At 43.5% G+C, this 26,797-nt stretch overlaps 1 protein-coding gene across 1 annotated transcript; it reads left to right on the top strand.

The window, feature by feature from the left end:
* The first annotated feature begins 4 nt into the window (after positions 1–4).
* On the top strand, positions 5–7,407 carry hpxa (hemopexin a). Its single transcript, XM_069663418.1, has 10 exons — positions 5–15; positions 252–280; positions 383–499; positions 634–788; positions 2,477–2,630; positions 4,314–4,526; positions 6,138–6,236; positions 6,542–6,669; positions 6,767–6,914; positions 7,137–7,407. The coding sequence occupies exons 1-10, from the start codon at positions 5–7 to the stop codon at positions 7,361–7,363; spliced, it is 1,281 nt and encodes a 426-aa protein (XP_069519519.1). The 3' UTR covers positions 7,364–7,407.
* Positions 7,408–26,797: the final 19,390 nt, after the last annotated feature.

The following is a 26,797-nucleotide window of genomic DNA, read 5'->3' as shown; positions in this document are numbered from 1 at the left end:
TGCAATGGCTCAAGAGTAAGTATTCCTGCACTTAATGCTGGGTTACCGGTAATTTTGTTCAGTAAAAGATTGATATAATTTGCTAACACTTTTCCAGCAATATTTACATTTGTAGTATGTAAGATAGCAAAAGTGATTTCAGCTTTGTTTTTTGGTCATGTTTTTCATACTTAATCCTAATGGGAAGCAGCTTTTACTTAGCAAAATGATCAGAAGATCTGAAGTGAGAATACTTTTCTGTTTTTGCTCAGTTTAATCAGCCCAGAAGATCATCAATCAGGTGAGATGGAAAGGATTTTTGTTCATTTTGATGTCTCTAGTTGGACATTTGGTCATTGCCTAAACTTTTCTCTTTGTCTATGTTAACATTTTATTTAAACAGTTGGTGTAATTGTTCAAGAGGTTGATATTTCGGCTGCGGAGACCCTTGACCGTTGTGAAGGCCTTGAGATGGACGCTGTTGCAGTGAACGAAGAGGGAATCCCATACTTTTTCAAGGGTAAGTCCTTAAATATTGAGCAATCATGAGTAGAATTCATTTTATGATCTTAATACAATGAGAAGTTGTATTGTGGATTTGTGGAAGAAACTGTATTGTTCGAGCTAAATGTTCTGTCCTGTTTTTCTGCTCAGGTGACCATCTGTTCAAAGGCTTCCATGGCAAAGCAGAGCTGTCCAACGGATCCTTTGCTGAGTTGGATGACCATCACCATCTTGGCCATGTAGACGCTGCTTTCCGCATGCACTACGAGAACTCCACCGACCACGACCACATGTACTTCTTCCTGGTAGGGTAGAGTTTTTTAGTCGTCACGAAAATTTCTAGTGAGGCCAATAATGTCCTGAACTTAACAACCATATTAGGTGGTTTTGGAAATGATTCAAATGACTTAATCTATTTTGAGATATCGTTATACTGCAACTGTTATGAAACAAAGGTTCATGTCCTGGAGTAACCTTTCTTTAAATTTGTTTAAAGCCCAGTTCAGATCAATGATTCGCCATGCAACAAAACAGTTTTAGAATGTTGCAGAGCAAATTGCAGCAGTGTGAGCTGGTTAGTTGCAGAGCGTCTGAAGCCGTTGCGTGTAGTTGCAAAAGATTTCACTGGTTAAATCTCCAAATGCAGTTTTAGAACTTAATGATGTCGCTATTTCACTTCAGCCAATCAGGAAACAGCATAAGTTGGCGTAGGCACCCTGTCTCTAACGTTATAGTATTAACGCAGAAGTAGTGGGGTATGTCAGTGCGTCGTTGCTATGGAGACGGTCAGCTGCATTGCGTTGCTTTGATGTGAACGGCCCAGTTTTAGAATGTTCACCCTTGGCAGTTATATCCAGTCTCGTTGCTAATCATTGACCTGAACTGGCCTTAAGATTCAGGGAGTATAAACCTTTACTTTACAGTTCACAGTGAAGAGTTAAACAGTAAACAGGAAGAGCGAGGGGGGAATAATGTACAACAATGGTCTTTAGCCAGAAGTGCACCGACAAAATTACAGTTATGCAGCATGTGTTGAAATAAATTAGCTGGCGATGCACTCCGTCAACCGCTTTGTTCTACAGAAAATCCCTAAGTAGTCTGAAATGCTTGAAAGTTTTCTAGCTCAAATATTAAGGACTATCACTTTGTGTTTGGCTCAGGGGGGAACGGTACAAAAATGCACGTCTCTCTCTCAAAAAAAAAAAAGGCAAGTTAGAAACAAAGTTGGTAAGTCGTTGAGTCGTTGAGCAAGACAACGCTAAAGGGCTTAATCTGATGTGCAAAAAATCCAACTAGTAATCCAAAACAAGAAGGGTTGGGGTCGTTACTCAAAAATGTGATGTATTACTCGTCACTCTTTTAAAAAGTAATGCATTACTTTACTTAACTACTTACAGATGCCCACGTATCAGCACAAATCCCTATCCTAAGAAGGAGCTGTCTGTATTTTGCCGAGTATGTTTCTGAAAGACGGCAATTCTACTGTAGAAATGGGCAACATTTCCTCGACTACACGATGCTGCAAGCCTGTTCATCTCTACGTCTCTTACCTGTTGTCGAGCTTTGGCTTCTTGGTTGGGGTGGGCAAACACTCAGCTTGAACATCACTCTGGTTCCGGGGTTCTTTTGATACCAGCTTTGTGTTCGTGTGTCGCTTTTGCATGTGCTTGGTTATATTCCATGTTGTGTTCACAGCAGTGGATAGGTGCGTCTGGTCTGGACACAGTTTGCACTTTACCATTAAATTAGGGTGCTTTCACGCAACAAATTCAAAGTGATGTCGATATCTCCGTCCCTCAAAAGTTGTAGGTCGCTCTGCCATTTTGCTCTACTGCTCTGACACTGTTTCAAGCATCAAATCTTTCTGCACTACCTACTTCTCCCATAAGGTTCAAACTGTATCAAAGTGTCTTAATAGATTTTTGTATTTTAACTGTAGGAACATGACTTGTTGTCAGTATAACCTGGAAATCGTTATGATCATTTCGTACAGGACAACAAGGTCTTCAGCTATTTCCAGCACAAGCTGGAGGAAGATAACCCCAAGGACATCTCAGAAGTCTTCCCTGGAATCCCCGACCACCTGGACGCTGCTGTGGAGTGTCCCAAATCAGAGTGTGGTGAAGACTCTGTTATCTTCTTCAAGGGTCAGTGTACCATTCCTTCTTCTTTGCATGAGAATCTTGATACCCAACCATTATGTTCCGCTTACCCGGGGCCAGTTCGCGGTGGCAGCAGGCCAAGCAAGGTGACTCAAACGTCCCTCTCCCAGCTCCTCCATGGGGATTCCGGCGTGTTCCCAGGCCAGTCGGGATATATAATCCCTCCAGCAAGTTCTGGGTGTGCCTCGGGGTCTCTCGTTGGACGTGCTCAAAAAACCTCCAACAAGAGGCGCCCAAGAGGCATCCTGATAAGATTTCGCTCACTACCCAAAGCTCAAGAACATAGATGAGGGTTGGAACTAGGGATGCACGATATTATCGGCACGTTATCAGTATCTGCAGATAAAGGCTTGAAAATCCCATATCGGCATCGGCATTTTTCTGCCAATATTTTCCACCGATAAAACAACGATTTAATTCTGCCTAAATGCTCGATGATTCCCTAAAAAAGCTTGATGTAATGCTACGACATAAACTCGGCACGAGTGTGCACGCACTGCACAAAGTTATCAACAATATAGAAATAAAGACTAAAAAGTGACAAACTCGAGCCAATGAATAGAAGTTAAACAACTTTCACAACTCTGAACAAGCTAACAGTTAGCTCACATTCATTTTACCGGACTTCACAACATCAAACACACCAGAAATACACTCGCAGCCAAAGCTGACGCTAACAGGGTGTAACATAAATATCAGTATCATTCAATCAATATCAGCAAAACAAACTTACATATTCATGGACGCACACACGATAGAAAGAGTCCGTCAGCGATCGCTGATGTCTCCGTAGTAGGTGCAGTAAACAAGTCCGGACATGTCTCCCTCACTGCCATGTTTCGAGGAGATGCTGCATTCAGGTGCACTCAGAAACGTGAGTGATCAGACACATAACCTTTTGTACAACGCTCTTCAGTCAAGGGTGTAAGATGTCTGCGATATGGCAGTTTTTGGCCACTACAATAAGAGTGGCCATGATATCAATTCCACTACAGGAGAGACCTGATGCTCTCTACAGTTAGGTGGAAAAAAACATGTGCCTAATATAGCGAAAACAGCAAAAAGGGTTGTAAATATCGGCAAAAAATCCAATACCGTGCATCGTATCCCTCGTTGGAACATAGGTCAACTGGTAGATTAAGGAATTTGTCTTCAACCTCACAACAACCCGCGTAAATGCTGGTGCTGCACTGATCCGTCTGTCAATCTCACGCTCCATTTTGCCCTCACTAGTGAACAAGACGCAGAGATACTTGACCTCCTTGACGCAGAGACTCAACGACAAACTTTGATGTTTACTTTAAACCATGATTATGTTTGCCTAGGGGGTTGTTTTTGGTTTTTTAGCAGGATATTTTTAGTGAAATTGGGTGAAAGGTTAAGTCAAAGAAAAAGGGAACAATGTGAAGGATTTCAAGATGGACATCGCATCTGAAGTGAAACGATGACTAAACGGTTAAAATGCTTGCTTTTAGATTTAATTTGAAGGTGTTGAATGTGCATAAAGTGAACAGTGTAGGGACGGTACCTCTTATTAGACTTTGCTAAAAAGCAAATAGTTTTGAAATGCTCACACAATAAAGATTTTAACACCTTAAGCATACCGAACACTCGGACTCTCCACCTTTTAAACAAATCTCTAACATCATGTGTCCTCGATGTGGGTAGGAGACGACATCTTCCACTTCAACGTCAAAACCAAGGCTGTAGATATGAAGGAATACAAGTCCATGCCAAACTGCACGTCTGCTTTCCGCTTCCTGGAGAACTACTACTGCTTCCACGGAGAGATGTTCTCCAAGTTTGACCCAAAGACCGGCGATGTGCACGGAAGATACCCCAAAGAGGCCCGCGACTTCTTCATGAGATGCCCCAGGTTCAGTAAGTGCATAGAAGTGTGTGTGTTTATGCATCATTAAAGCATATGTGTTGTTTTAAGTCATATTAGTGTCAACTTGATGTGACATTAAGATAATCACTGTAAACTCATGAGACCCAGACTTCCTGTCCAACCTCCATCTCTCTTGGGTCTTTTTCTTCGCCAGAGGGGATAAATGTGCTCAAAGTGAGCTTGTTGTTTTCCTCTCAATCCTCCCGCTCTCTGACCAAATCTCTGAAAGTTTTATCTTTTCATCTTTGAAGAGCATCTGTTTTTTGGCTGCAACGCAATTGACTTCCCTCCAGCTGCACATAAAAATGCACTTTAGAGTTCAATTAGAGTTATCAGTGGTCCCAGGAGCAGTTGAATTTGTTTAAGAGGGACGTTAAAAGTGTGTCAGAACTTGTAGGAATATAGGCTATTTGGAGTAGGCTGGTTACCAGGAGTTGTGACACAATTAAACACTTGAAGACCAAGAGTCTTCATTCACGGGGTTGTAGGGGATGACACCAATTGTTGCTGGTTTTTGTCTAAACAAACAATTAAAACGTACACAATTGTAAATCAACTTAAACATCAAAAGTATAAACTCAAGATAAATAATCTAATCAGGAAACTCACATAATACACAGAACAATTGCTGCCTGAAGCCCAGGGTTTCTCTGCAGCTACGGTGAAAGACTCGCACCGGATTCCCATCCTCCTTATATAAGTGTCATGAACCGAGGACCAAGAGGAAGGTGATCAAAATTCTGATTTAATGGCAGGCAGGGTGTTACCGCAGAAAACATAACCTAGCTGGTAGCCTTGGCTTACACGTGTCCAATCGCTGTAGTTTTACAAATCCACCGATTTCCGCTGTAGAGTTAAGAAAACACAAAACTTTATTCCACAGGTGTCACAGGTATGTTAATCCACTGAACATAAAACTTAACAGGACAGGACACGGTATAAAACCAGTGTGACTCCACAGCTAGTCTAGCCTCTACACAATGCCACCGTACAACAGCGTCACAGAAGTACATGCGCCTTGGTGCGCTCTCTTAAAGTGACAGTACATATTTATCAAAAAATAAACAAAATAGGCTATTCATCACCTAAACATGAAATATTAGACGTAAAGGCAAGTATAGGCAGAGGTATCAAAAACGAGAGGCAGTAAAAGGCAAGGTAAGTAGGCAAAACAGGGTCAGAACAGTAGTCGAACGAGAGCTAGGGAACAGAATGCTGGAACGCGACACAGAGGTACGAACGAACTGGCAACGAGACAGGGGGTAAAATACATGAGGTAATGGGGCTGATGAGACACAGCTGGGGAGAGCACAATCAAGAGCAGGTGAGCACATGACGGGGGAGGGGCAGGACACAGACCTGGAACAGAGACAGGGGTGAGTGATTTCAAAATAAAACAGGATATACCAGACATGAAACAGGAAGAAACTTGACATAAGCTTTGATGAGCCACTTCCTGTTTCCACTCAAAAGAAAGCTCCTCCTCCAGACCCGCTCTTCACAACACAATTAGAGAGGATGAAAAAGTTTGAAATTCATGATGAGCACAGACAAAGCTGTCGATTCTACATTTAACATTAGCACACTTGTTTGTTGTTCAGGTATGGACTTCAGCAACCACACAGAAAGAGAGCAATGCAGCCATGTGCACCTGGATGCCATCGCAGCTGACATGGACGGCAACGTTTTTTCCTTCAGAGGTGAGATCTGACAGCAGGGTGCTTTTTCCTTCTTACTTTGGTATCGGGTAGGGCTTACCCCTCAGCAGCTCGTCTCTGGAAAGCGATGTTATGTCTGCGCTCAGCATGAAAAACACGTGTGATGACTAATTATTGACAATTAAATTGGCCAACGGCAGAATTTTGTCAGTGATTTTTGCAGACAATGTGGACTTATCGTTGCGCTGCTAGCTGCCAGTGCAAAAAATGCCTTGAGAGGAGACAGGCCCTAAATTATCCAGTTCCACTCCTGCAGTTTTACTCTTAATGCTGTCCTTGTGTTGCAGGCCACCACTTCGTCCATATGAAGGGCAATCAATCAGTAGAGGGTGACACCATCGAGAATGCTTTCAAGGAGCTGCACAGTGAAGTGAACGCTGTTTTCATCTATGATAAGCACATTTACATGATGAAGGTAAACTACACAGGCAAGAGTACGCACATTATACTGATCGTGTCATCAACTTTTCCTCAAGGCTAAAAGACAACGTTTATTAATTTTTCACTTCCAGGGTGACGGTGTATTTGTCTACAAAATTGGTGAGCCCCACACCCACCTGGAGGGCTACCCAAAGCCTATGATGGTAGAGCTGGGCATTGAGGGCCCCGTGGATGCTGCCTTTGTCATGGGTAAAAGTGACGTTGCTCACGTTATTAAAGGTAAAGACAAAGAGACACAGAGAGAAACAATAATAACACACATATGTAACCCTGAGCTCTAAAAAAGTTTTCTGATCTGCATATCACTGAATTAATACCTGCTGGTAAACTACTGCAGTGTACCAAAGACCAGGTCAAAGAATAACTTATGGATAGACATCTTACTTTTCTCTGCAGTTAATAAACATGTACTCACATCTCTTCCTGATTGCCGTCCTCCAGGTCAGACCATGTATGATGTGGATATGATGGCAACCCCTCGTGTTGCAACCAACGAGCGTGTCATTCCCATCGTCACGAAGGTCGATGCTGCCATGTACCACGATGGAGGACTGGTTATAGTCGTCGGAAACCACCTATACCGATTTGATAGCCCCGAGGCGTTAGTCGCTGCCCCGGTCCTTCCTGAGCAGCATCTGGTCACCGAGCTGTTGGGCTGCAATCACTAAGTGGCTCGATTGACAGGACTGATGGTGCAGAACGTCGCACACAACACGATGAAGCATGGAAAAACAAAACATCATGCAGGAGGCCTCTACGAACAATAACTACATGTGCTTACTGACAATGACGCAGTGTTTCATGCTAGTTTCCCTTCTGGTTTGTGATTATGATTACGCTCGGTGGTCCTCTTTGTTAAGGGTATAACATGTTTTTCTGTGATTCATTTTGTGTTGTGAATAAAGAGGAGAGGCAAGAAACAACACAGAGTCGACTTTGTCTGGCTTTGAGGCACACTGAGACGGTTACCTTGTGGCTTTTCGCTTCATACTTAATGGTCTAATGATATTGTAATAACTTTCATGTAGTTACAACCGTGGAATTTGGTTGTTATTTAGTGGGAAATACGGCCTGGTTATGTCACAGTTACTTATCCAATGTAATCTCGTGTAATATAAACTGAACAGCACCAACACACCACTAAAGTTAGAGACTCGCTGGTGAACAAAGGGTTAGGGTTATTTCCCTCGTGTTTGCAGAGACTGAAACGGAACAGATCTAAAAAAAATAAATGAATATTGGACTTGACTATGACCAGACGTGACTGAAAATGAATAATAAAGTTAGCTGCTGGATGTTTAAATAAGCAACAACCATATAAAGTATATATATTGACGCCTAAAGCGCATTTAAATTCAACTATCCTCATTTTAATTAACACAGAAGGATGCTGAAATTGTAACTCATGCTTTTATAGATAGACTACTGCAGCTCCCTTTTTACAGGTTTACCTAAAAAGTCTGAACTGATTCACAACACTGCAGCAAGAACAAAGAAACCAGATCATGTAACTCCACTTTCAAACCTCTGCACCGGCTCCCTGTTTCTTTTGATTGTTTTTTAAGCTTTATACGGCCTCGCTCCTCCTCACATTTCAGACCTACTTTCTTTTCATGTTCCTCTCAGATCACCGAGGTCCTCGAGTGCTTCCCTTTTAAATGTTCCCCGTGTATCGCACACGAGCACCGGACACAGAGCTTTCTGTTTTTATGCACCTGAACTGTAGAAGCAGCTGCCTCCTGAAATCAAACATACAAGCTCTCTGGGGGGTTTTAAAAGCAGGTGAAGGACGTACTATATCTTTTTGATCAGGCTTTTAACAGAGAGTCATTTTATCGCCTTGTTCTTTGTTTTTATTGTCTTTAACAATAGTCCTATGTCTGGTATTTATTCTAGCCTACTCAACTTTTACTAATTTTATTTTATTTTTGTAATTTTTTTTGATGATTCTTAATATCTAATGTGTGTATATATATATATATATATATATATATATATATAATTAATTAATACATATGTATATATATATACATATAATACATTTATTTTAAATTTAATTGTATAATTAATTAAATCTTTTTATTGCATTTTAATCATCTTTTATTATCTTATTATATTTTAATTCTTACTTTATTGTCATTTTCAGATTTTTCCTAATGTCTGTTTGTGCTACATGAATAAGGCTGAGGTGAGTTGAGTTAAAGGGGCCGTATCTTTTAAATGGATATTTTCATTTTTTTCATGGGTGTCACATGTTTGGGTGTTTATCGTTCACAGTGAAAAATTAAAAACTTCATAATTCTTTTTTTCCAGAATTACATTATTAAAAAGGTCGCCTCTGAAACGGGCCGTTCAGAACAGCTGCAGGTTTCTACGTAGAGCCTTTCTTTCGCTGAAATCGACCAATCGTCATTCACCGTCGCTCACCTCAGGCTGCCAGCTTACACAAGCTTGTAGTCATACCGATACCTGCTGGCGATTCTGGCTCTTACACATAAGGCCGAATAACCGATCCGAGAGCAACCAAGTTTTCTACAACTTTGCAGTGCGGCTGCTCCCCCACGTGGGACCTCACTCGTCACTCCTCACTCCAAATACTGTCAGCCAATCATGGCCGAGGTCTGACCTTTGAATGGCAACAGCTTGTTCATTTCAGGAGGAAGGAGAGGCTCCGAAAAATAATTGAATTCAAATATTTATACAATTTTTAAAACGAAACAAACTTCACCAACGTGATCCAAAAACACATTAAAAAAAATAGAAAATTGATTGCATATCTAAAATATGTCCCCTTTAAGTGACCAACAAAAATCCGTAATTTTGTCAACTGAACCATACTAAAAATGATGCTAGGAACGCACTTCTTTCAGTTAGTTGTGTAGATTTGAGCTGTTTGTTTTTAGAGAAAGTCCCTGAAAAACAGTAAAAGCTGCATTTAAATTTAATGTAAAGATTAATTTATTACTCATTTATTTTTACAAATGTTAATTAGCAATGACTCTGCAGATTAAATTACCTACTGATTGGAATGAATTGATCAATTCCGTGTACAGACCGAACATTGTATTATCCAGCTCCTCTATAATTCAATAGAGCCCGTTTGCAATGCCCTAACAAGCAGTAGTTCTAGCTTTTCACCAGTAGAGGGCACAAGAGTTCCACTTCAGGAATCAGCTTGATGACTGTAAAACTTGCAGCAACAGTCTGTCTTCATGCTTTTTCTCTGTTGCAGAGCAGCACCGATACGTCAGCGCAGGTGTGAAACCGTTTCATTCAACTGTGACAAAGATTTCAGTCAGCCGCAGGGAGCTTTTGATTTAAGAGCGACACCAGAACACGTCAGCTGTTCACCTTTTAAAATCCTACAGACACTCTGTAGTTGGCATCAACCTGTAGTGTCTTCTCGGGTGAATTGTCTGTGATAAAAGTTGTATTAACCTGCAAGCAGTTAAACATATTCCAACCATGTGGTGGTATCAGACATCGTTCACAACTCTAACACTTCTCAGTCATGATTTTACGCAGGTGTGAGGCTTTTAATAGATGACAAAATGTGTGTGGTTAAACTGAAGTCTACTGACGATGATTGAAACTAAATTCCATCGCTTTCCTTCACTGCTCAGTTTAAACAGTTTGCTCTCCTTTCAGTGTGCAGGACTAATAATAACCGTGCCTTACAAGCAAAGCTACACCTACTGACCGCTGTAAGGCCTCCATGCTGCCGTCTTAAAAGAGACATATTTTAGCTATGCGATCAATTTTCTATTATTCTCATGTGTTTTTGAATCACGTTGAAGTTTGTTAGACCTTAGCCACGATTGGCTGACAGTATTTGGAGTGACCGCATAGCCCCTCCCCCATGTGTGCGATCCCACGTGGGGGAGCAGCCGCACTGCACTCCAAAGTTCTAGAAATCATGGCTGCTCTAGGATCGGTTATTTGGCCTTCTATGTACGAGCCAGAATCGCCAGGAGGTATGGGAATGGTAAGCTGGCAGCCTGAGGTGAATGATGGTGAATGACGATTGGTCGATTTCAGCGAAAGCAAGGCTCTACGTAGAAACCTGCAGCTGTTCTGAGCGGCCCATTTCAGAGGCGACCTTTTTAAAAATGTCATTCTGGAAAAACATGGAATTATGCAGTTATGCACTTTTTCACTGTGAACAATAAACTGAGAATATCCATTCAAAGGATTTGGAATTCGTCCCGTAGATCACATCAGCCATCGGCTGCAAAACAGGCTGCATTCTAATTCTTTCTCACAACCGTCAAAGTACAGAAAGGATCCCGACCTCCTCTCTCCAGCTTTACTCACATTTCCTTTCTGTAACAGCTCACCTTGCACCGTGACATTTCAGAGACTTGATCGAGTCGGGGTCTTTTTTGGATTGAAAAAAAATTATCTCTGCAAAAACATGTAGATAAAAAAAGAATGAAAGCTGCTTTCGTCATCCAGGTCTCCTCTACCTGTACACTGGATTTAAAGTGGATCGGGTGAACGGTGTAGGAGCAGTTAATCCAAGTTTGACGCGTAAAAATGGGCAAAATTCACAATTTTTTCATCATGAAATTGTGCACTTCCTGTTGGGTTTTAGGTATGGCTGTAAGAGGCTTTTTTGTAGGCCTAGGCATGATACATATGTGTACTAAATCTCATAAATCTAGGCTAAACTTGCTGCAGGGGCTGAATTTTTGAAATATTGCAAGGGGCGCTACTGAGCCACAAATTGCAACTCCCTCAAAAATGTGATTAAAGTGGCGGAAAAGAAGAAGAATTCGTTGGTGCTCGGGCCCTAATAAAAACAAACAAAGAGGGCCCAGGTTTAAAAAAATACCTGAATGAACCTTTAATATTTTAATGTTACAGTTTTTTGGGCCCACGCTTCACTCACTTTCATATCAAATCTTTCTTAAATGAAGGTCTAAAAAAGAACCAAAGAAGAATTTGATCAGCACAGGCTCTCCTCCCGTCCTCAGTGACCTGCTGAGCATCATGCAGCTCTAAACTGAGGCAATGTGGTGATGTCAGCTTCATGAGCGGGGCCGAAGCCTCTGATAACAGCACGCTTCATCGGATCACACAATCCCTGACTTCACCCCACGGCCTGCTGGGATGACAATAGAGGCAGAAACACTGAGGCCCTTCAACAGCGCTGATATGATGCCACGGTCACCCGCGGAGGCTGCCAGCACAACAACACACACGTCTAATCTGTAATGAGTCTGATGAGAGCAACATGTTCGGAGATTTAAAGTGTAAAATCAGTATTTGCTTGTAATGTTTGGAAACATCCTTGAGTCTGGATTAAAGCACCAACTCGTTTAAAGATTACTGAAAAAATCTAAGGAGAGTTTCACCAAATTAGAAGATAACTTCCTCTCTATTTTTACATTGTAAATGTCGCTACAATTTTAGAATGACGACCACTCTTAAAATACGTAGAAGCAGTCGATGGTTTCGCTCAGCTGGTAGAGCAGGCACCAGAGGGGAAGCCCTCGCCGCACCGACTCTGACCTCGGCCCCCTGGTGCACATCAGCCCCTCTCTCTTCCCACATTTCCTGTGACATCTTCACTGTGCTGTCGATAAAAAGCAGTTTAATAAATTGCTTGTGTGTAGCAGACCTTATTGACCCTAATGTGTGTTTTTAGCTGCCTGAAAATGCAAAGGTGGATGGGAACAAATCTAATTAGTACGATTTTCATGTAAATAAATGCCTGTTAAGTGACTATGTATCTCTGAATGAGGTAACATAATGGTGAGTGAGCCTATGGCCCACTGATGAAAGCCTTTGCATTTGCAGTATTACAGACTGGGTGTTTGTGGCGACTTTCACGGAAAGAATCAGAAGCGGCGCCCAGTTAGTGACGCGTTTTCCATCAGCCAGCAGTGGTTGGTCTGCCAGAGAGGGTAGGCGGAGCTAAGTGGCTGCTTTTCCGGTCTCTGCAAGTGTTGCGAGTAAACAGTAATCTGCTATGGCTGAACAAACAAAGAAAAGATGGATGACTACAGATATAACTTCAAAAATAAGTGAAAATCCAAAGAAAAAGAAACAAACTCGACGCTCAGATGAAGCAAACAGTCTGAAAAGGAAAGCGACCGTCAGCCAGGAAAATCAAGAGTTACAACCGGAGCCAACCGTGGACGTCACACATGCAGCACTGTCTGGATATCTGGGAAGTGTGCTCCTGCTATTACCGTTTATCACCATAGGTGGCGCCAAAGAGAATGAAACTGAGATCTTCGAGATTACCACTTTAAGAATGAAAATGAAAGCTTGTTCTGCCCTCTGGTTTCTGCACGATAATGTTTGATCAAAGACAGTAGCCAAGAGTACGGGAAAGAAGCTTTCCATTAGCAGCTAGCTAAGGAACCCCAGTTAGAACTCATCCCTCATCCACTGAGAGACAAAACGATTACTAGCTGCAGGTATAGCAACCTTTCCTAAATTGTTGATGATCATTAACATATTTAAAGCTCATCACCTCCGAATCATAAGTGACAGATCGTGCAGAGCAGCCATGAAATCATAACAACCACTAACTCTCACTTAAAGACAGACATCATGTTTAATGTTAAAATATCCAAAACACAGGTGCACCTATGAGCTACGCACAAAAAGTCCCCACATGTTTACTTTGCATTAAGGACCAACAGCCGTTGGACTGTCTGTGGGCATGTACAGTGTGTGTGTGTGTGTGTGTGTGTGTGTGTGTGTGTGTGTAAGTTGTCTCCTTGCTGTTTGTTATGCTGCTTAATTAACTGGACTGGGAGGGTTGACGGACATCTGCTCTCAGCCTGTCGTTTAGGGTAGCTTGACCCCCAGTAAGTGTGTGCGTGTGTGTGTGTGTGTGGAACAAGCAGGTATGGACATTGGCCAAGACTGTGCCAGATAAACGTTGGATCTCATGACCAGATGGTGGCAGCTAGCGTCCCCTCTGTAGACTGGTGACCGCTAAACACACTCCTCAGATGTAACCCCGGCGCCCTGCATCAAACTGTCAGAGAGCGCAGCCAACCAGGCTGGTAAAGACACACATAGAGGACCAAAACACACACACACACACACACACACACACATACACACACACACACACACACACACATGCATACACAACAAAATGATGTGAACAAAGCTCTGGGAAAAGGCACATTGGGGCAATTGTTCTTAAAGTATTTTGGCACATGTGTTGTTTGGCTGCGTGCAACTGTCTTATTTGAAAGAGACAGCTTGTTGACGAGACTTTAGTATTAAAGACTCTCTCTATATCGGCTAAAGATGCAACAAGAAAAGCAAACTAACCAAAGAGAGTGAATCACAATATGATGCCGTGTCCGTGTTAAATGGAGCTTTAGCTAAGAGATAACCTGAACAATGACTGTATATATAGATGGACGATACGTCTCCATCTGCTCTCATTGTACGAAAGTGATGCCAAAATAGCCCCCGTGATAGGCGCTGCCATCTTGCGATGGTGACGTCATTTGGAGCCAGAGTCTGCGCAGTAGAGGTCAGCATGTGGAGCCGCCGTAGCCACAACCGCTAACGAAAACACACACAAAACAGCAAAGAACCTGCACGGTTAACAGCAGAACAGCTTCTTGTGTTGGTCTGAGGTTAACGTTCACAGATATGTAAACTTCACTGACTGTAGTGATTGTTTTAGTTACGTCTCCTCTGGTCTGCTAATCCAGAACAGATCGGCTGCAGGATTTGTCAACAGAGCTGTCAATCATCATTTTTACAGCATCAAATAACTAATTAAAATTAAACTTGTCAGACAAATTAACACTTGGACGTAAATCAGCATGATAAGAACTAACTATAATGACAGAAACCATGTTTGAGAAAAACGTATTTTGATTTTACAGTTTGACTCATGTCCCATCTGTTAACATGGAGGAGGCGGGCTTTATGACCTATACTGCAGCCAGTCAGCAGGGGGCGATAGAGAGGCTTTGGCTTCACTTTGTCGTCCATCTTTTTATACAGTCATTAGTCCTGACCATGAAATAATAAGTTCTATACCCAAGGAGTTTGCCTCAGTCCTTACCAGAAGTTGACTGCGATGTCAGCGAAGAAGAGATGAGCTGCTGTTCAGACGTCTCTTCTAATCTGGAAAATTGTTTCAACACGCAGGCTGCAATTTTGAGTTTAAAAGTTCAGGTAGTCTAATTATTATTGCTTTCAGCAGTTGTCCACCTCCTCAAAGAAAACAGGACTCAGTTGAGAGTTGCTAAAGTAAACGCTAAAGTTAGCTCCTGCGCTACGTTTTGAGGCGCTGAGATTAACCTGCAGAATCACCAGGTTCAGCTTCCACGTGACAAGTCAGATCCAGTCATAATCAAACAGGAAATGAGAAGCGACACAAGACCCTGTTGACTAAAATGTGTTTTTATCCTGTTTAAACCAAGAACCTTCAAGAAAAACACGACGATCTATACGTACGATACGACCAAATACTTCCACTGTTCGCTGGGCCTCTTCAAGCTGTGAGGGACAACACAACTGAAAGCTCAAACACACGTCCCCTGAATCGATCCTTCTTCACTCTCTAAGTCTCCTCTCTCATTTGTCTCTTGTACCTCCTTCTCGCCTCTCTTCTCCTCACCCTCCTCTCCTCCCTCCTTCAGCCGTCTGCACTTTATACTTTTCTCGGCCTTCCTGTCCGTCTTAATCTGCTTCTCTCTGCAGTTGGCATCGTGCCTGGACTTTACTCTGCTGCTGTTTTTGCTGCCTTGCTGTGAGCGGTCTCCCTCTGCCTCCATCCCTCTCTAAAGCTGCCACTACCTCCACATCCTCTCCTATCACCTCCTCCTCCTCCTCCTCCTTGGCAGTGTCTTGTGGCTTGTGTTGTGCGGAGCTGTCATCCCCGGCTGGTCCTGCCAAGCTGCCCGTCCTGGTCAGAGGGGAGGCCGGGGCAAGCGGTCGGGCCGTCGTTGAGGGTCCGGCCGACCTCCCACCACTGAGCGGTGGACCCCCTCAACAGATTGAGGCTCCAGCTGGCCGGCACGGGGCCCACCACGGCCCCATGCTGAGGGCACACATGCCACACAGCACATATTCCCACTTGCACACAAACACACACACACACTAAGATGTGCATGTGTGGAAGCACAGGCCTGCCTGCGTATATAGACATAAACAAACACTAAGCTGCAGTGCGCTCGCCCCAACCTTAAACAAACATAAAAATTACTTCTTCTCTGATTCTTTACGAGTAAATCTGTTTAAAGACTGTTCAGATCTCACTGATCATCATCACATTCACCAAACAGGAATGTGATTTTCATTGTGTTGGTTTTCTATGCCTGTGTACGAACAAAAAGAAACTGTTGCTTTGTTTATTTTATGTGAAAGTACAAAAAAAATGTGTCACTAAAATGAATTAATAATCGTGATCTCAATGCCGATGAAAATGATCGTGATGATCATTCAGGTCGTCGTTAATCGAGCAGCTCTGATACATGCTTTGTTTAAAGATACCAGCCGATGAAAATCAGCTACAGTTCATCATGAAGAGTTTGTAAGTTCAATATGTGTCAGAAAGTAAAAACAAAGCATAATGGGTGTACATGGGTGTAAAGTAATAAATGTAAATAAATGTCTGTTAAGTCACTATCTATCGCTGAATGAGGTAACACAATGGTGACTGAGCCTATGGCCCACTGATGAAAGCCTTTGCATTTGCAGAATTACAGACTGGGTGTCAAAAAATCTCAAGCGGCGCCCAGTTAGTGACGCGTTTTCCATCACTCAGCAGTGGTTGGTCTGCCAGAGAGGGTAGGCGGAGCTAAGCGGCTGCTTTTCCGCTCTCTGCAAGCGTTGCGAGTAAACAGTAATCTTCTATGGCTGAACAAACAAAGAAAAGATGGATGACTACAGATACAACTTCAACAAGAAGTGAAAATCCAAAGAAAAAGAAACAAACTCGACGCCCAGATGAAGCAAACAGTCAAAAAGGAAAGCGACCGTCAGCCAGGAAAATCAAGAGTTACAACCGGAGCCAACCGTGGACGTCACACATGCAACACTGTCGGGATATCTGCGACGTGTGCTCCCGCAATTACGTTTATCGCCATAGGTGCCGCTAAAGAGAACTGAGATCTTTGAGATTACAACTATTTCCACCTTTAGTTTTCAACATTACAAGTTTAGTCACTGAATGTTCATGTTGTGCAGTCGGGCTGATTTTGAGGACCCAACATGAGCTGTCACAACAGAAGCTAAGGGTATGTATATTTGTACGGCCATTTCTATATTTTTTCTTCAATAGCTTCCAGGTCATGTGACCCACTGTCCTCTAATCAATGTCAGATGTTAACACTCACTTGGACAAATAAGACACACCTCATTATGTTGGATTTAATTGCTGGATTTAAACAAAGTGACTCTTATATTTCAGAGATGTCCCCAGCTTCATTTTCCATTTATATCTAGGAAGTGTGCTCCTGCAAATTACCGTTCATCACCATTAGGTGCCGCCAAAGAGAACGAAGCTGAGATCTTCGAGATTATCACTTTAAACAAACAGAAGTTTCTGTTAATTTCTGTTAATTTGAGCGAAAAGTTTGACTTGAGTTCATCCTGAAGCTGCATGATTTAACTCCATGAATGTGCAGAGTGATGAAACCTTCAGCAGTGGGAGTTATTGTGTGTTATTCTCTTGTTACCGCAGAACTGAGTCATTCTAAATATACCTTGTAAGTCACTGCAGCTGCCTGTCCTTCCTCTAGTTTACTCCTAATCCCCAGTTTGCCTATGTGGATCCAGGTAATACTCTCCTCCCGTCTTCATTAGCTACACTTGCACAGGGAGGTTTCCTGCCTGCCGAGGTCCTCCGGGCCCCCCAGACACCGCAGCAGAGGCCTCCAGGGGCCAGAGCAGCCAGGCTGCACACTGTCGGTCCGCAGGCTGTTCTCCAGTTGTGACAGCGAACGCATCCTTATGATGACAATTAGTGGCTGTTAGAGAGCACAGATGAGCAGGGGAGGCAGGAGAGAGAGAGAGAGAAGGAGGGGGGAGGAAAAGAGAAGGTGGGGGGAGGAGGGAGGAGGGAGGGGCAGGTGGTGCGAAAAGCAGGACACAATTAACAAACATGGGAAAAATACCCGCTAATGAGGACGGGTGAAGCTCAGGGGACGAGGTGAGGGTGAGGGAGGGACTTTAGCTCTAGGAAGAGGGGGAGGCAGTGCAGGAGATACTTTGTGACAACACATGGGTGAGGTAGAAAGACTTAAAGGGGGTTTTCACACGTCTGCTCGGTGCCACGTAACTGATACCTTGAGTTGGCACCGGCTGGGTCCACATTATATTCAGTCCATTTGAGGTGTTCCGAGTGTTTTGCTGCAGATGTCAGGGCTGTGTCAGGTCTGTGTCAGGTCTGTGTCAGTACGTCAGTGTTGACTTTTGTTTCACAGCAGCTTTTAGTCCTGATTTCAGGTGACAGAGTCTGTGCTCATGTCATTATCTCCCCCTGTTGGAGCTGCACCTCCGTACACTCTTGTGCTTTTCAACCATAGGCGAGACACACTAGCTTAGTTTCTTCTTCTGGTCGATTTTAAGCGTCTCCATGCATGATGTTCATGCTCGGCAAAAGGTAAAAGCAGGTAAATCAGCCCTCTGAGGCGACCAAATCTTGAACAATCCTCTTTAGAGTTTTGGCTTATCCACTTGGTATAAATAAAACACTGGCAGTGCAAAAAGAAGCTTGGATTCATATGAACCCCCAAAGAGCCTAAATCCACCCTCATGGGACTATTTCTAAGTTTTAATGAATCATTCAGCAGAAGAGACTGTAAACATTTTGGCCTAAGGCAACCAGTGTCATTAGGAAGGCTCCTGTTTATGTAACTGAGAGGCTCGTTACTCTGATTGTCATAAGGAGTATTAACACAACAAGTTTGTTTGTTTCACTACAAAGCCCTCTCAATCTGGGAACCCGTCATCTGAGACAACATAACATGTCGGGCGTGTCCGGTTTAGCTAGCAGTTAGCGTTAAACAACTTCCAGTCAGGACTTCCTTTCTCTGTGTGCTGCATTGTTTACAGTCCAGTTTGCAACTTGAGAACGCCCCTCTGGATGTGTCTGCATGATGTCATTTCTTGGTTCATTAAATACCCCGGAGCAGCGCCCATTTATTTTTTTTCTGGCGAGTCTCGCACTTAAACAACAGAGCTAACTTCCTGTTTTAGGTCTCCCCGTGTTTTAACACCTGATTTGAATGATGTGCAATCAACTGAAGCTTCTCGGGGGATTGATACCGAGCACACTATTCAAATTCAATGTGTTAGAGTACAGAGAAACCGTGCAGGAAGGTGGATCTGCAGGAGCAGGGTTGGGCCCCCCTGCACTAGCTTGTAGTCAAGTTAGCCGAACCGCAGTCACATCGCAGACACAGTCGTCAAGATTTCAACTTACCACTCCGATACCTCGGGGCAGTTTTGGCTCGTACGAATAACCGATCCTAGAGCAGCCATGTTTTCTACAACTTTGGAGTGACGTGGGATCGCACACATGGGGGAGGGGCTACACTGTGACTCCAAATACTGTCAGCTAATCGTGGCTAAGGTCTGACTTTTGAATGGCAAAACAGCTTGTTCGTTTCAGGAGGAAGGAAAGGCTCTGAAAAATAATCAATTATGTACATGATTTTTAAAGCAAAACTAACTTTACCAACGTGATTCAAAAACACATTAGAAGAATAGAACATTGATTGCAAAGCTAAAATATGTCCCCTTTAATGTTTTCTCAGAACATTCATCTTTAACTAATGACCATGCCAGACCATGCATGGATGGGGCAACTGTGTTGAACTGAGCGAGGTTTTATTTCTTCTGAATGTAACTTAGTGTGTGGGTATGATAGTTCTCCAGCTCGGTTTCACCTTTCAGCTTGCCGTACTGCCCGACTCTACTGACCTGGTTTGGCATCACTGAAGATTCCCCGCGATCCCACGACGCCATCGCACCCCATCTTCTTCCCATGACCCACATCCAGCCTGTATGAGCCGTGCATCATCACGCACTGCGTCTATTGTCTCCCGGCCAACAATGAAAGGGTTAATAACTGGCTAACCTAGAGACAGACATGTATCTAAAATAACAATAACAAAAAAACAACAACAACAACTCACAAAGCCCTGCCTCCAAAAGAAGAAGAAAAAAAACTGTGACAATGATGCCATCCAGGGAGCACAAGTCGGCCATTGTTGGGGCTGACACGCCGTATTGTGCCTGCAGACTACATTGCCTCATAGCAGCTGGGACGCGCTGGCAGGGGAAACAGGCCTGACTGTCATCAGCTGGGGGAGATACAGTGTGATGCAAGCAGCATTACATCACATATGATCCTCCAGGCTGCAGCTTGTACACCGCTCAGCGCTGTTTGAGACCCTTGGCGGGCTGTAAGAGACTCGATGGGTTCATCTGAGGACTGGAAATACATCTTCAGAACTTTATGGAACATACTCCTTTTGTGTTTATATTTCAGATGAAGGAAAATGTGCAAAAATAAGTATCTTGTGAGGGAAAATTATTTTGTTTTTCCTTTTATTTTTGACCTAAAGCTGATTAAGACAGATTTGAAGCATTCACCTCAGACTTCTGTGGACCCAGAGTTTACCTTTAGTGTTTATATGTAGGTTGTTCAAGAATTGAGACTCTAATGTACGTTTTTGCCTGCTAAAGTTTTGGACAAACTATTTTTCCCTTTGCCAAATGTTCACAGTTTGTTTCCCGAGGGTACAATCTGTTAAAACCCACCTTACGGATGTTAAACTCTTCTAGTCTCAAATCTGCAGGAGAGACAATTTCTTGACATTTTTATCTCCACAGGGGCAGAACTGATTTTAACCATTAAAGCTGCAACAGCTTGAAATACACACACGCACAAACAGGACTCTATGGACATGCATTAAAGGAGGAGTCTGCCCCTGGAAAAAGCCACCGTCAGTCAAAGCTGGTGTTCTCTGTAATCAATAGAAGCAATAATATTTGAAATTGGCGCCATAGCTGTGAAGAAAGTTGAACAAACAGCTCGTGGTTTCGCCCATTCTACATTCCTACAACACCCAGCATGCATTGCGCCCCTCCCTCTGAAAGGAAGGACCAGCGAGAGACGCTGGAGTGAAATGCTACAGTTTCGCTGCAGGCAACGGCTCAGAGCGGTACAGAATCTGAAATTTGACAAGAATATACCGATGGATCGTCTAAACAATCTTCATGTCTGCAGTCTACATTTCAAACCTGACAGTTTTGAACGAGACGTGACATCGGAGGCGGGCGTCCTTGATTGAGGAAGGGTAGTTTAGCGAGCTCCCTGGCCTCCGCCAGATGAAGCGTTTCCCAGGGCCCATTGGAGAAGCGGATAGCGCCCTCCAAAGGCATAAAGCTGATTTGCGTTTTTTCTGCCATAATGGCCTTAGCTCCCCATAACAGCATGACAGGACTGAGTTTAAAATCAGCCCTTTAATGGAGAGATGTCACAGTGAGGAGGTAGCACATGGACATGCCGCCGAAGCAGCCGAGGGATTCATTGATTTGCTCAACGGCACCTCTCCAGCGATCAGTCCCAATTTTCACGCTTGGTCCCTTCCTGGGACTTGACCCAGCCAACCTCCGCTTCCCAAGCCAAGTGTATAAAGACCGAGCTACTGTCTACCCCGAAACTCAGAGTTCACTTTCTTAATTAAAAAATCTTATTTTATGGGTTTCTTTCAGGGGCTCCAGTTTCCTCCCACCGTCGAGGACATGCATGTTGGCTGAACTGGACTCTCTATGCAGTAAGTGTGACTGTGAAATGTCTGCATGTTATTGCTAATGTTATGTTTTAAGTATATTGATAATGGTTTTTTTTTAGTGCCCTTCTTACACTGCGGTTCCACCTCAGCGCTGTAACTTTTGTGATTTACGTCCAAGTGTTCATTTTTCTGACAAGTTTATTTTTAATTAGTTATTTGATGCTGTAAAAAGGATGATTGACAGCTCTGTTGACCAATCAGGCTCCTGCAGCCGGTCTGTTCCGGATTAGCAGAGTAGAGGAGGAACAGAGAGAGGAGACGTAACTAAAACAATCACTACAGTCATTGAAGTTTTCATATCTGTGAACGTCTGCTTCAGACCAACACAAGAAGCTGTTCTGCTGTTAAACACTCCGGCGAGTGGGATTCTTGCTGGTTTTTTTCAGTAAGTTAAGTGTGTGTTTTGGTTAGCGAAAGTGGCTGAGGCGGCGCCACCCGCTGATCTCTACTGCGCAGACTCTGGCTCCAAATGATGTCACCATCGCAAGATGGCAGCGCCTATCACAGGGGCTATTTTGGCATCACTTTCGTACAATGAGAGCAGATGGAGACGTGTCGTCCATCTTTATATACAGTCCTTGGTTTTTACATAGCGTTGTGGAAGCAAAACATGCACGAGGTGTAAACAAACACACACGGTGCTGTTTCACCTCTGTTACTCCCTCCGATGTCGGCTCAGACGCGGACCGACTTCCCCCCACCATTCCGCCTCCGTACGTTTTACCCAGAAGACGAAACAGAGGTGTAATAATCCCACCTTGAACTGGCAGTGTAAGCGGCTATAGAAACACTGAAATGTTTCTGCAAAGCTGCACAGTGACAGACATGATGAGTAACTGTGGCCGACGGGGGGACAAGAGTTTTTTTTATTAAAGAACAAAGTGGGAAAAACTTTAAACTTCAATAGATTAAATATATAAAGATACAAGACATATTTATATTCAGATAAATAAACATGATGCATAATTAATAGTAATCAAAACCCACAAATGGTCAAAAGGTCACATACAGTCTATGTGTGTAAATGCCCACAGACACTTCTGTAATGGTCACAAACCTTGTAAAGGACACAGAGATGTAATGTCTACAAGTCCTGATGCAATTAAAATAATGTCTCCCCATTATCTGTATGCAAACAGAATTAGCTGCAGGGCTGCTCTGTCACATTCAACGGATAGAAATGTTCATCTACTCGCTGCACCTATCCACTCACACACACACACACACACACACACACACAAACATGCACAGATGCACGCAGACAAACACACACACTTTTCTCAGGCAGGTCCTAATTGCCTATAAATGTCAGTGTGAGTCAGTGTGCGATTGTCTTGTGCTAAATTAACTGGTGGGACTGGCACCTCCTCATTAGACAAGAGATACAAACACACACCGGTCAACACCACTGGCTCCAACCCGGAACTCCCCCGAGGTTTTATCAAAGAAGAAAAGAGCTGGTGTGTGTGTGTGTGTGTGTGTGTGTGTGCATATGTCCGTATACACTCTGTATTCATGCGTTCGTGCTCGTCCGTGTGCGTCCGAGTCCTCCTGAGGGAAATTAGTCGTCTCTACCCGGCTCCGTCTCCAGGTCCGTCCCTGATGTTTTCTCCCTCTGCCAGGACCCTCCCTCTCCCATCGGGCCACACTGCGGCTAATTGCTAAATACACTGGCTGTTGTTTCAGATGTTGGCAACAGTCTCTGTAGAAAGGACTGCCGTTCTGGCTAATTGGGAAACAATATCCAGACATGGGTCTCTGTAGTTTTTTTTATGGTGTCTTTAACAGAACAAGTGCTGATCTGTCAGGTGAGATTTGAGGAGATCACATAAAGAGACTTTGTCTCATGGAGGTCCAGGTTTCTGACAGGAGGTTATAATTTTGTCCTGTTTGCTATGTAGCGAAATTGGATGGCCGAGACATTCGCAAATTATATTTTCAGCAACATTTGATGAACAATAAAAACACATACAGCAACTTCCTCTTTTATGTGAGCTAAAGGTTTTATCACACGGCTGTGTTAAAGATTTTCATGTAAATAAATGTCTGTTTAGTCTCTATCTGTTGCCGAATGAGGTAACAAAATGGTGATTAAGCCTGTGGCCCACTGATGAAAGCCTTTGCATTTGCAGTATGACAGACTGGGTGTCTCTGAAAAAATCACAAGCAGTGTCCAGTTAGTGACGCGTTTTCCATCAGCCAGCAGTGGTTGGTCTGCCAGAGAGGGTAGGCGGAGCTAAGCGGCTGCTTTTCCGCTCTCTGCAAGTGTTGCGGGTAAACAGTAATCTACTATGGCTGAACAAACAAAGAAAAGATGGATGACTACAGATACAACTTCAACAAGAAGTGAAAATCCAAAGAAAAAGAAACAAACTCGACGCTCAGATGAAGCAAACAGTCTGAAAAGGAAAGCGACCGTCAGGCAGGAAAATCAAGAGTTACAACCGGAGCCAACTGTGGACGTCACACATGCAGCACTGTCTGGATATCTGGGAAGTGTGCTCCTGCAATTACCGCTTATTGCCACAGGTGCCGCCAAAGAGAACGAAACTGAGATCTTGGAGATTACCACTTTAACCTAAATAGTAAATGGGCCGTACTTATACAGCGCTTTTCTAGTCTTCCGACCACTGAAAGCTGCTTTTACACTACATGTCACATTCACCCTTTCACACACTGATGGCAAAGGCCTAAGTGCCATTCTCCAATCACTATCTATGCACATTCATACACTGATGGTTATGCCTTGTGGAGCAATTTGGGGTTCAGTGTCCCCCAACCTTCCACTGAGCCACATCCGCCCCAACTGCAACCATCTTACATACTTTAGTTACCCTGTTGTTTATTATTGCAACCACTGGCTTCACCTGGCAAAGGTCACCTGACTGCGTCCTGTGCTGCACGTCCAAAATCATGAGATCGAACATACATTGAAAGGTCGTTTTCTGGGGTCATGAGGATGTTTTGCCAACAAAAACTTTCTCACTTTTATAATTAAAAAATTATTGGATCTTGAAGAAGTGCTGAGAGAAAAGAAAGTCATATTTTAGTAAGAATTGATTTCTGGTTATGTTACAGGATCAAACGTTTCCTGCTTCCACAGCGTTTTATTTACTATCTGGTGTTCACTAACTTTTCTTTCTGTAAACATGTTCCCTGTCACTTCTGAGCAGCACAAACAGGCATTGAAACAGTCGCATCTCCTTGAAGCGTCTGAGTGTGAGAATAGAAGTCGTCAGGCTCCGCAGCGTGTACGAAGCCATCTGTTAGACAGTGAATGTGTCTCTGCTTCCTTCGCTGTGACAGCACTCACTGTGAATTACACTGTTACCGCCAACTGTCTCTCATACTGCAAACAGGGACAGCTCTGTGTACAGTATGCTGATGGTACGCAGATTATAGAGGGCAGCCTGTCGCTCGTAGGAGAAAGAAAGAGAGAGGGACATAAAGACAGAAAAGAAAGAGACAGAAAGAAAGCAGTGACACCATTCAGACGGTCACATGAGTGTCTCCTCTGTGGGTTTGGATGCAGGTGTGTGTTTCGTTTTGCAGGCTGTGTTTTCTTTGTCTTTGTATGACGCACTGAATGAGGACAAAACGTGCACACACACACAAACCAGCCTGTGTTCACCAGTCAAAACCAGCATGAGGACGGTGTTTGTGCATCCTGCTGAATTCATGACTCCTCCAACAGCTTGGTCCAAAATTAATTTGTAAATATGATCAACTATTTGAATTAAATAAGTTCCACTGATATAAAATCCAATCTTTGCTAGATTAAAGATGGCACGGGGTTTCTTTCTCGATCAGTGACAGGGTTACACCTCAGCAAAATCATGCTCAGCGCTGCCATGCCATCCATTGCATGTTCTTCCCGTGCATGCGTAGGCCCCCTCCGGGTACTCCGGCTTCCTCCCACAGTCCAAAGACATGCTCGTTAGATTCATTGGTGACTCTAAACTGCCCGTAGGTGTGAATGTGAGCGTGAAAAGTTTTCCCAATTCAGCAGCTGCATCCTTTAAAGGATGTTTTTCAAGGCAGATTGCGTCACGAAGGCTGTCCCATGTGCATCCTTCCAGCCCAACGTATCCCGAGATTCATATCGTGCCAGTTAAAATTAGCGGACTGTCAAGCCGCCGAGGAATACGCTTTTAAATGTAAAAGTTTTTGGTTTTAACTCAATTGAATGGCTAGTGACACAAATGTTAAATGAATCTGGCTAGTTAGCAAACTAGCTCCCTGTTGCTAGGCGTCAGGAGCGGCGCTTTGTGGCGCAAGGGTAAGGGCGGGAATTGAGACACAGCTTATGTGTCAGCCCTGTGACTGACTGACTGACTTCTGAGACGCACTTAACAGTGAGCGAGGGAGAAATCGCATTTTTTACTCCTAAAAAAATCACTCCCTTTAATTGGTCTTAATTTAGAGTCAACAGAATGGTTAAATGGGACTTTGGCTGCGGATGCCTTGATCTTAGGTTAAGATTTTAAGGGCCAGTTCGCAGATTTTCAACCTCAGTCCTATCATGCTATTATGGGGAGCCAATGCCATTTCGCTCTGTGCCTTTGGAGGACGCTATCCGCTTCTCCAATGGGCCCTGGAAAAAAGCTTGCTGAACTGCACTTCCTCAATCTAGGACGCCGCCTCCGATGTCATGTCTCGTTAAAAATCGTCAGGTTTGAAATGTAGACTGCAGACCTGAAGATTGACGATCCACTGGTATATTCTCATCGTATTTCCAGTCTGTACCGCTCTGAGCCATCGCCTGCAGCGAAATAGTAGCATTTCACTCCAGCGCCTCTCGCAAGGCTGTCAGAGGGAGGGGTGCAATGCATGCTGGGTGTTGTAGGAATGTAGAATGGGCGAAACCACGAGCTGTTTGTACAACTTTCTCCACAGCTATGGCGCCAATTTCAAATATTATTGCTTCTATCGATAAGGACATCAGATCCAACCTGTTGATATCAGCATCATTAGATACATGCATTATAATCAGGTTGTGCTCTTGTAATATTGTTTGCAGCATCTGTATTGACTTTTAATCATTGACTTTGTGAGACAAACTCCAAAAGCAAAATAAGTGACTTCCTAAATTATTAAGTACGAAGGATGACACACACACACACACACACACACACACATACATATGCATATGCATACACACACACACACACACACACACACACACACACAGACAAACACACACAATGTCACGCCTCAGACAGAGGAGGAGGACGTGTCTGAAGGCTGCAGACTTTCTTTCTTTATTCTTTCTCTTTTTTGTTCTTCTCCTCTGTATCACAC

Source organism: Semicossyphus pulcher, unplaced genomic scaffold (genome assembly GCF_022749685.1).
Source record: "Semicossyphus pulcher isolate SPU_LCO1_2020_fin unplaced genomic scaffold, fSemPul1.0.p SCAF_15, whole genome shotgun sequence".
Lineage (NCBI taxonomy): Eukaryota > Metazoa > Chordata > Actinopteri > Labriformes > Labridae > Semicossyphus > Semicossyphus pulcher.
Note: the sequence above shows the minus strand (reverse complement) of the source record. Positions and strands in the feature narration are given on the sequence as shown.

Coding starts and splice junctions, on each gene's coding strand:
- hpxa (XM_069663418.1), top strand. Junction 2,631..4,313: donor CTCTGTTATCTTCTTCAAGG/GTCAGTGTACCA, acceptor CGATGTGGGTAG/GAGACGACATCTTCCACTTC. Junction 4,527..6,137: donor CATGAGATGCCCCAGGTTCA/GTAAGTGCATAG, acceptor TTTGTTGTTCAG/GTATGGACTTCAGCAACCAC.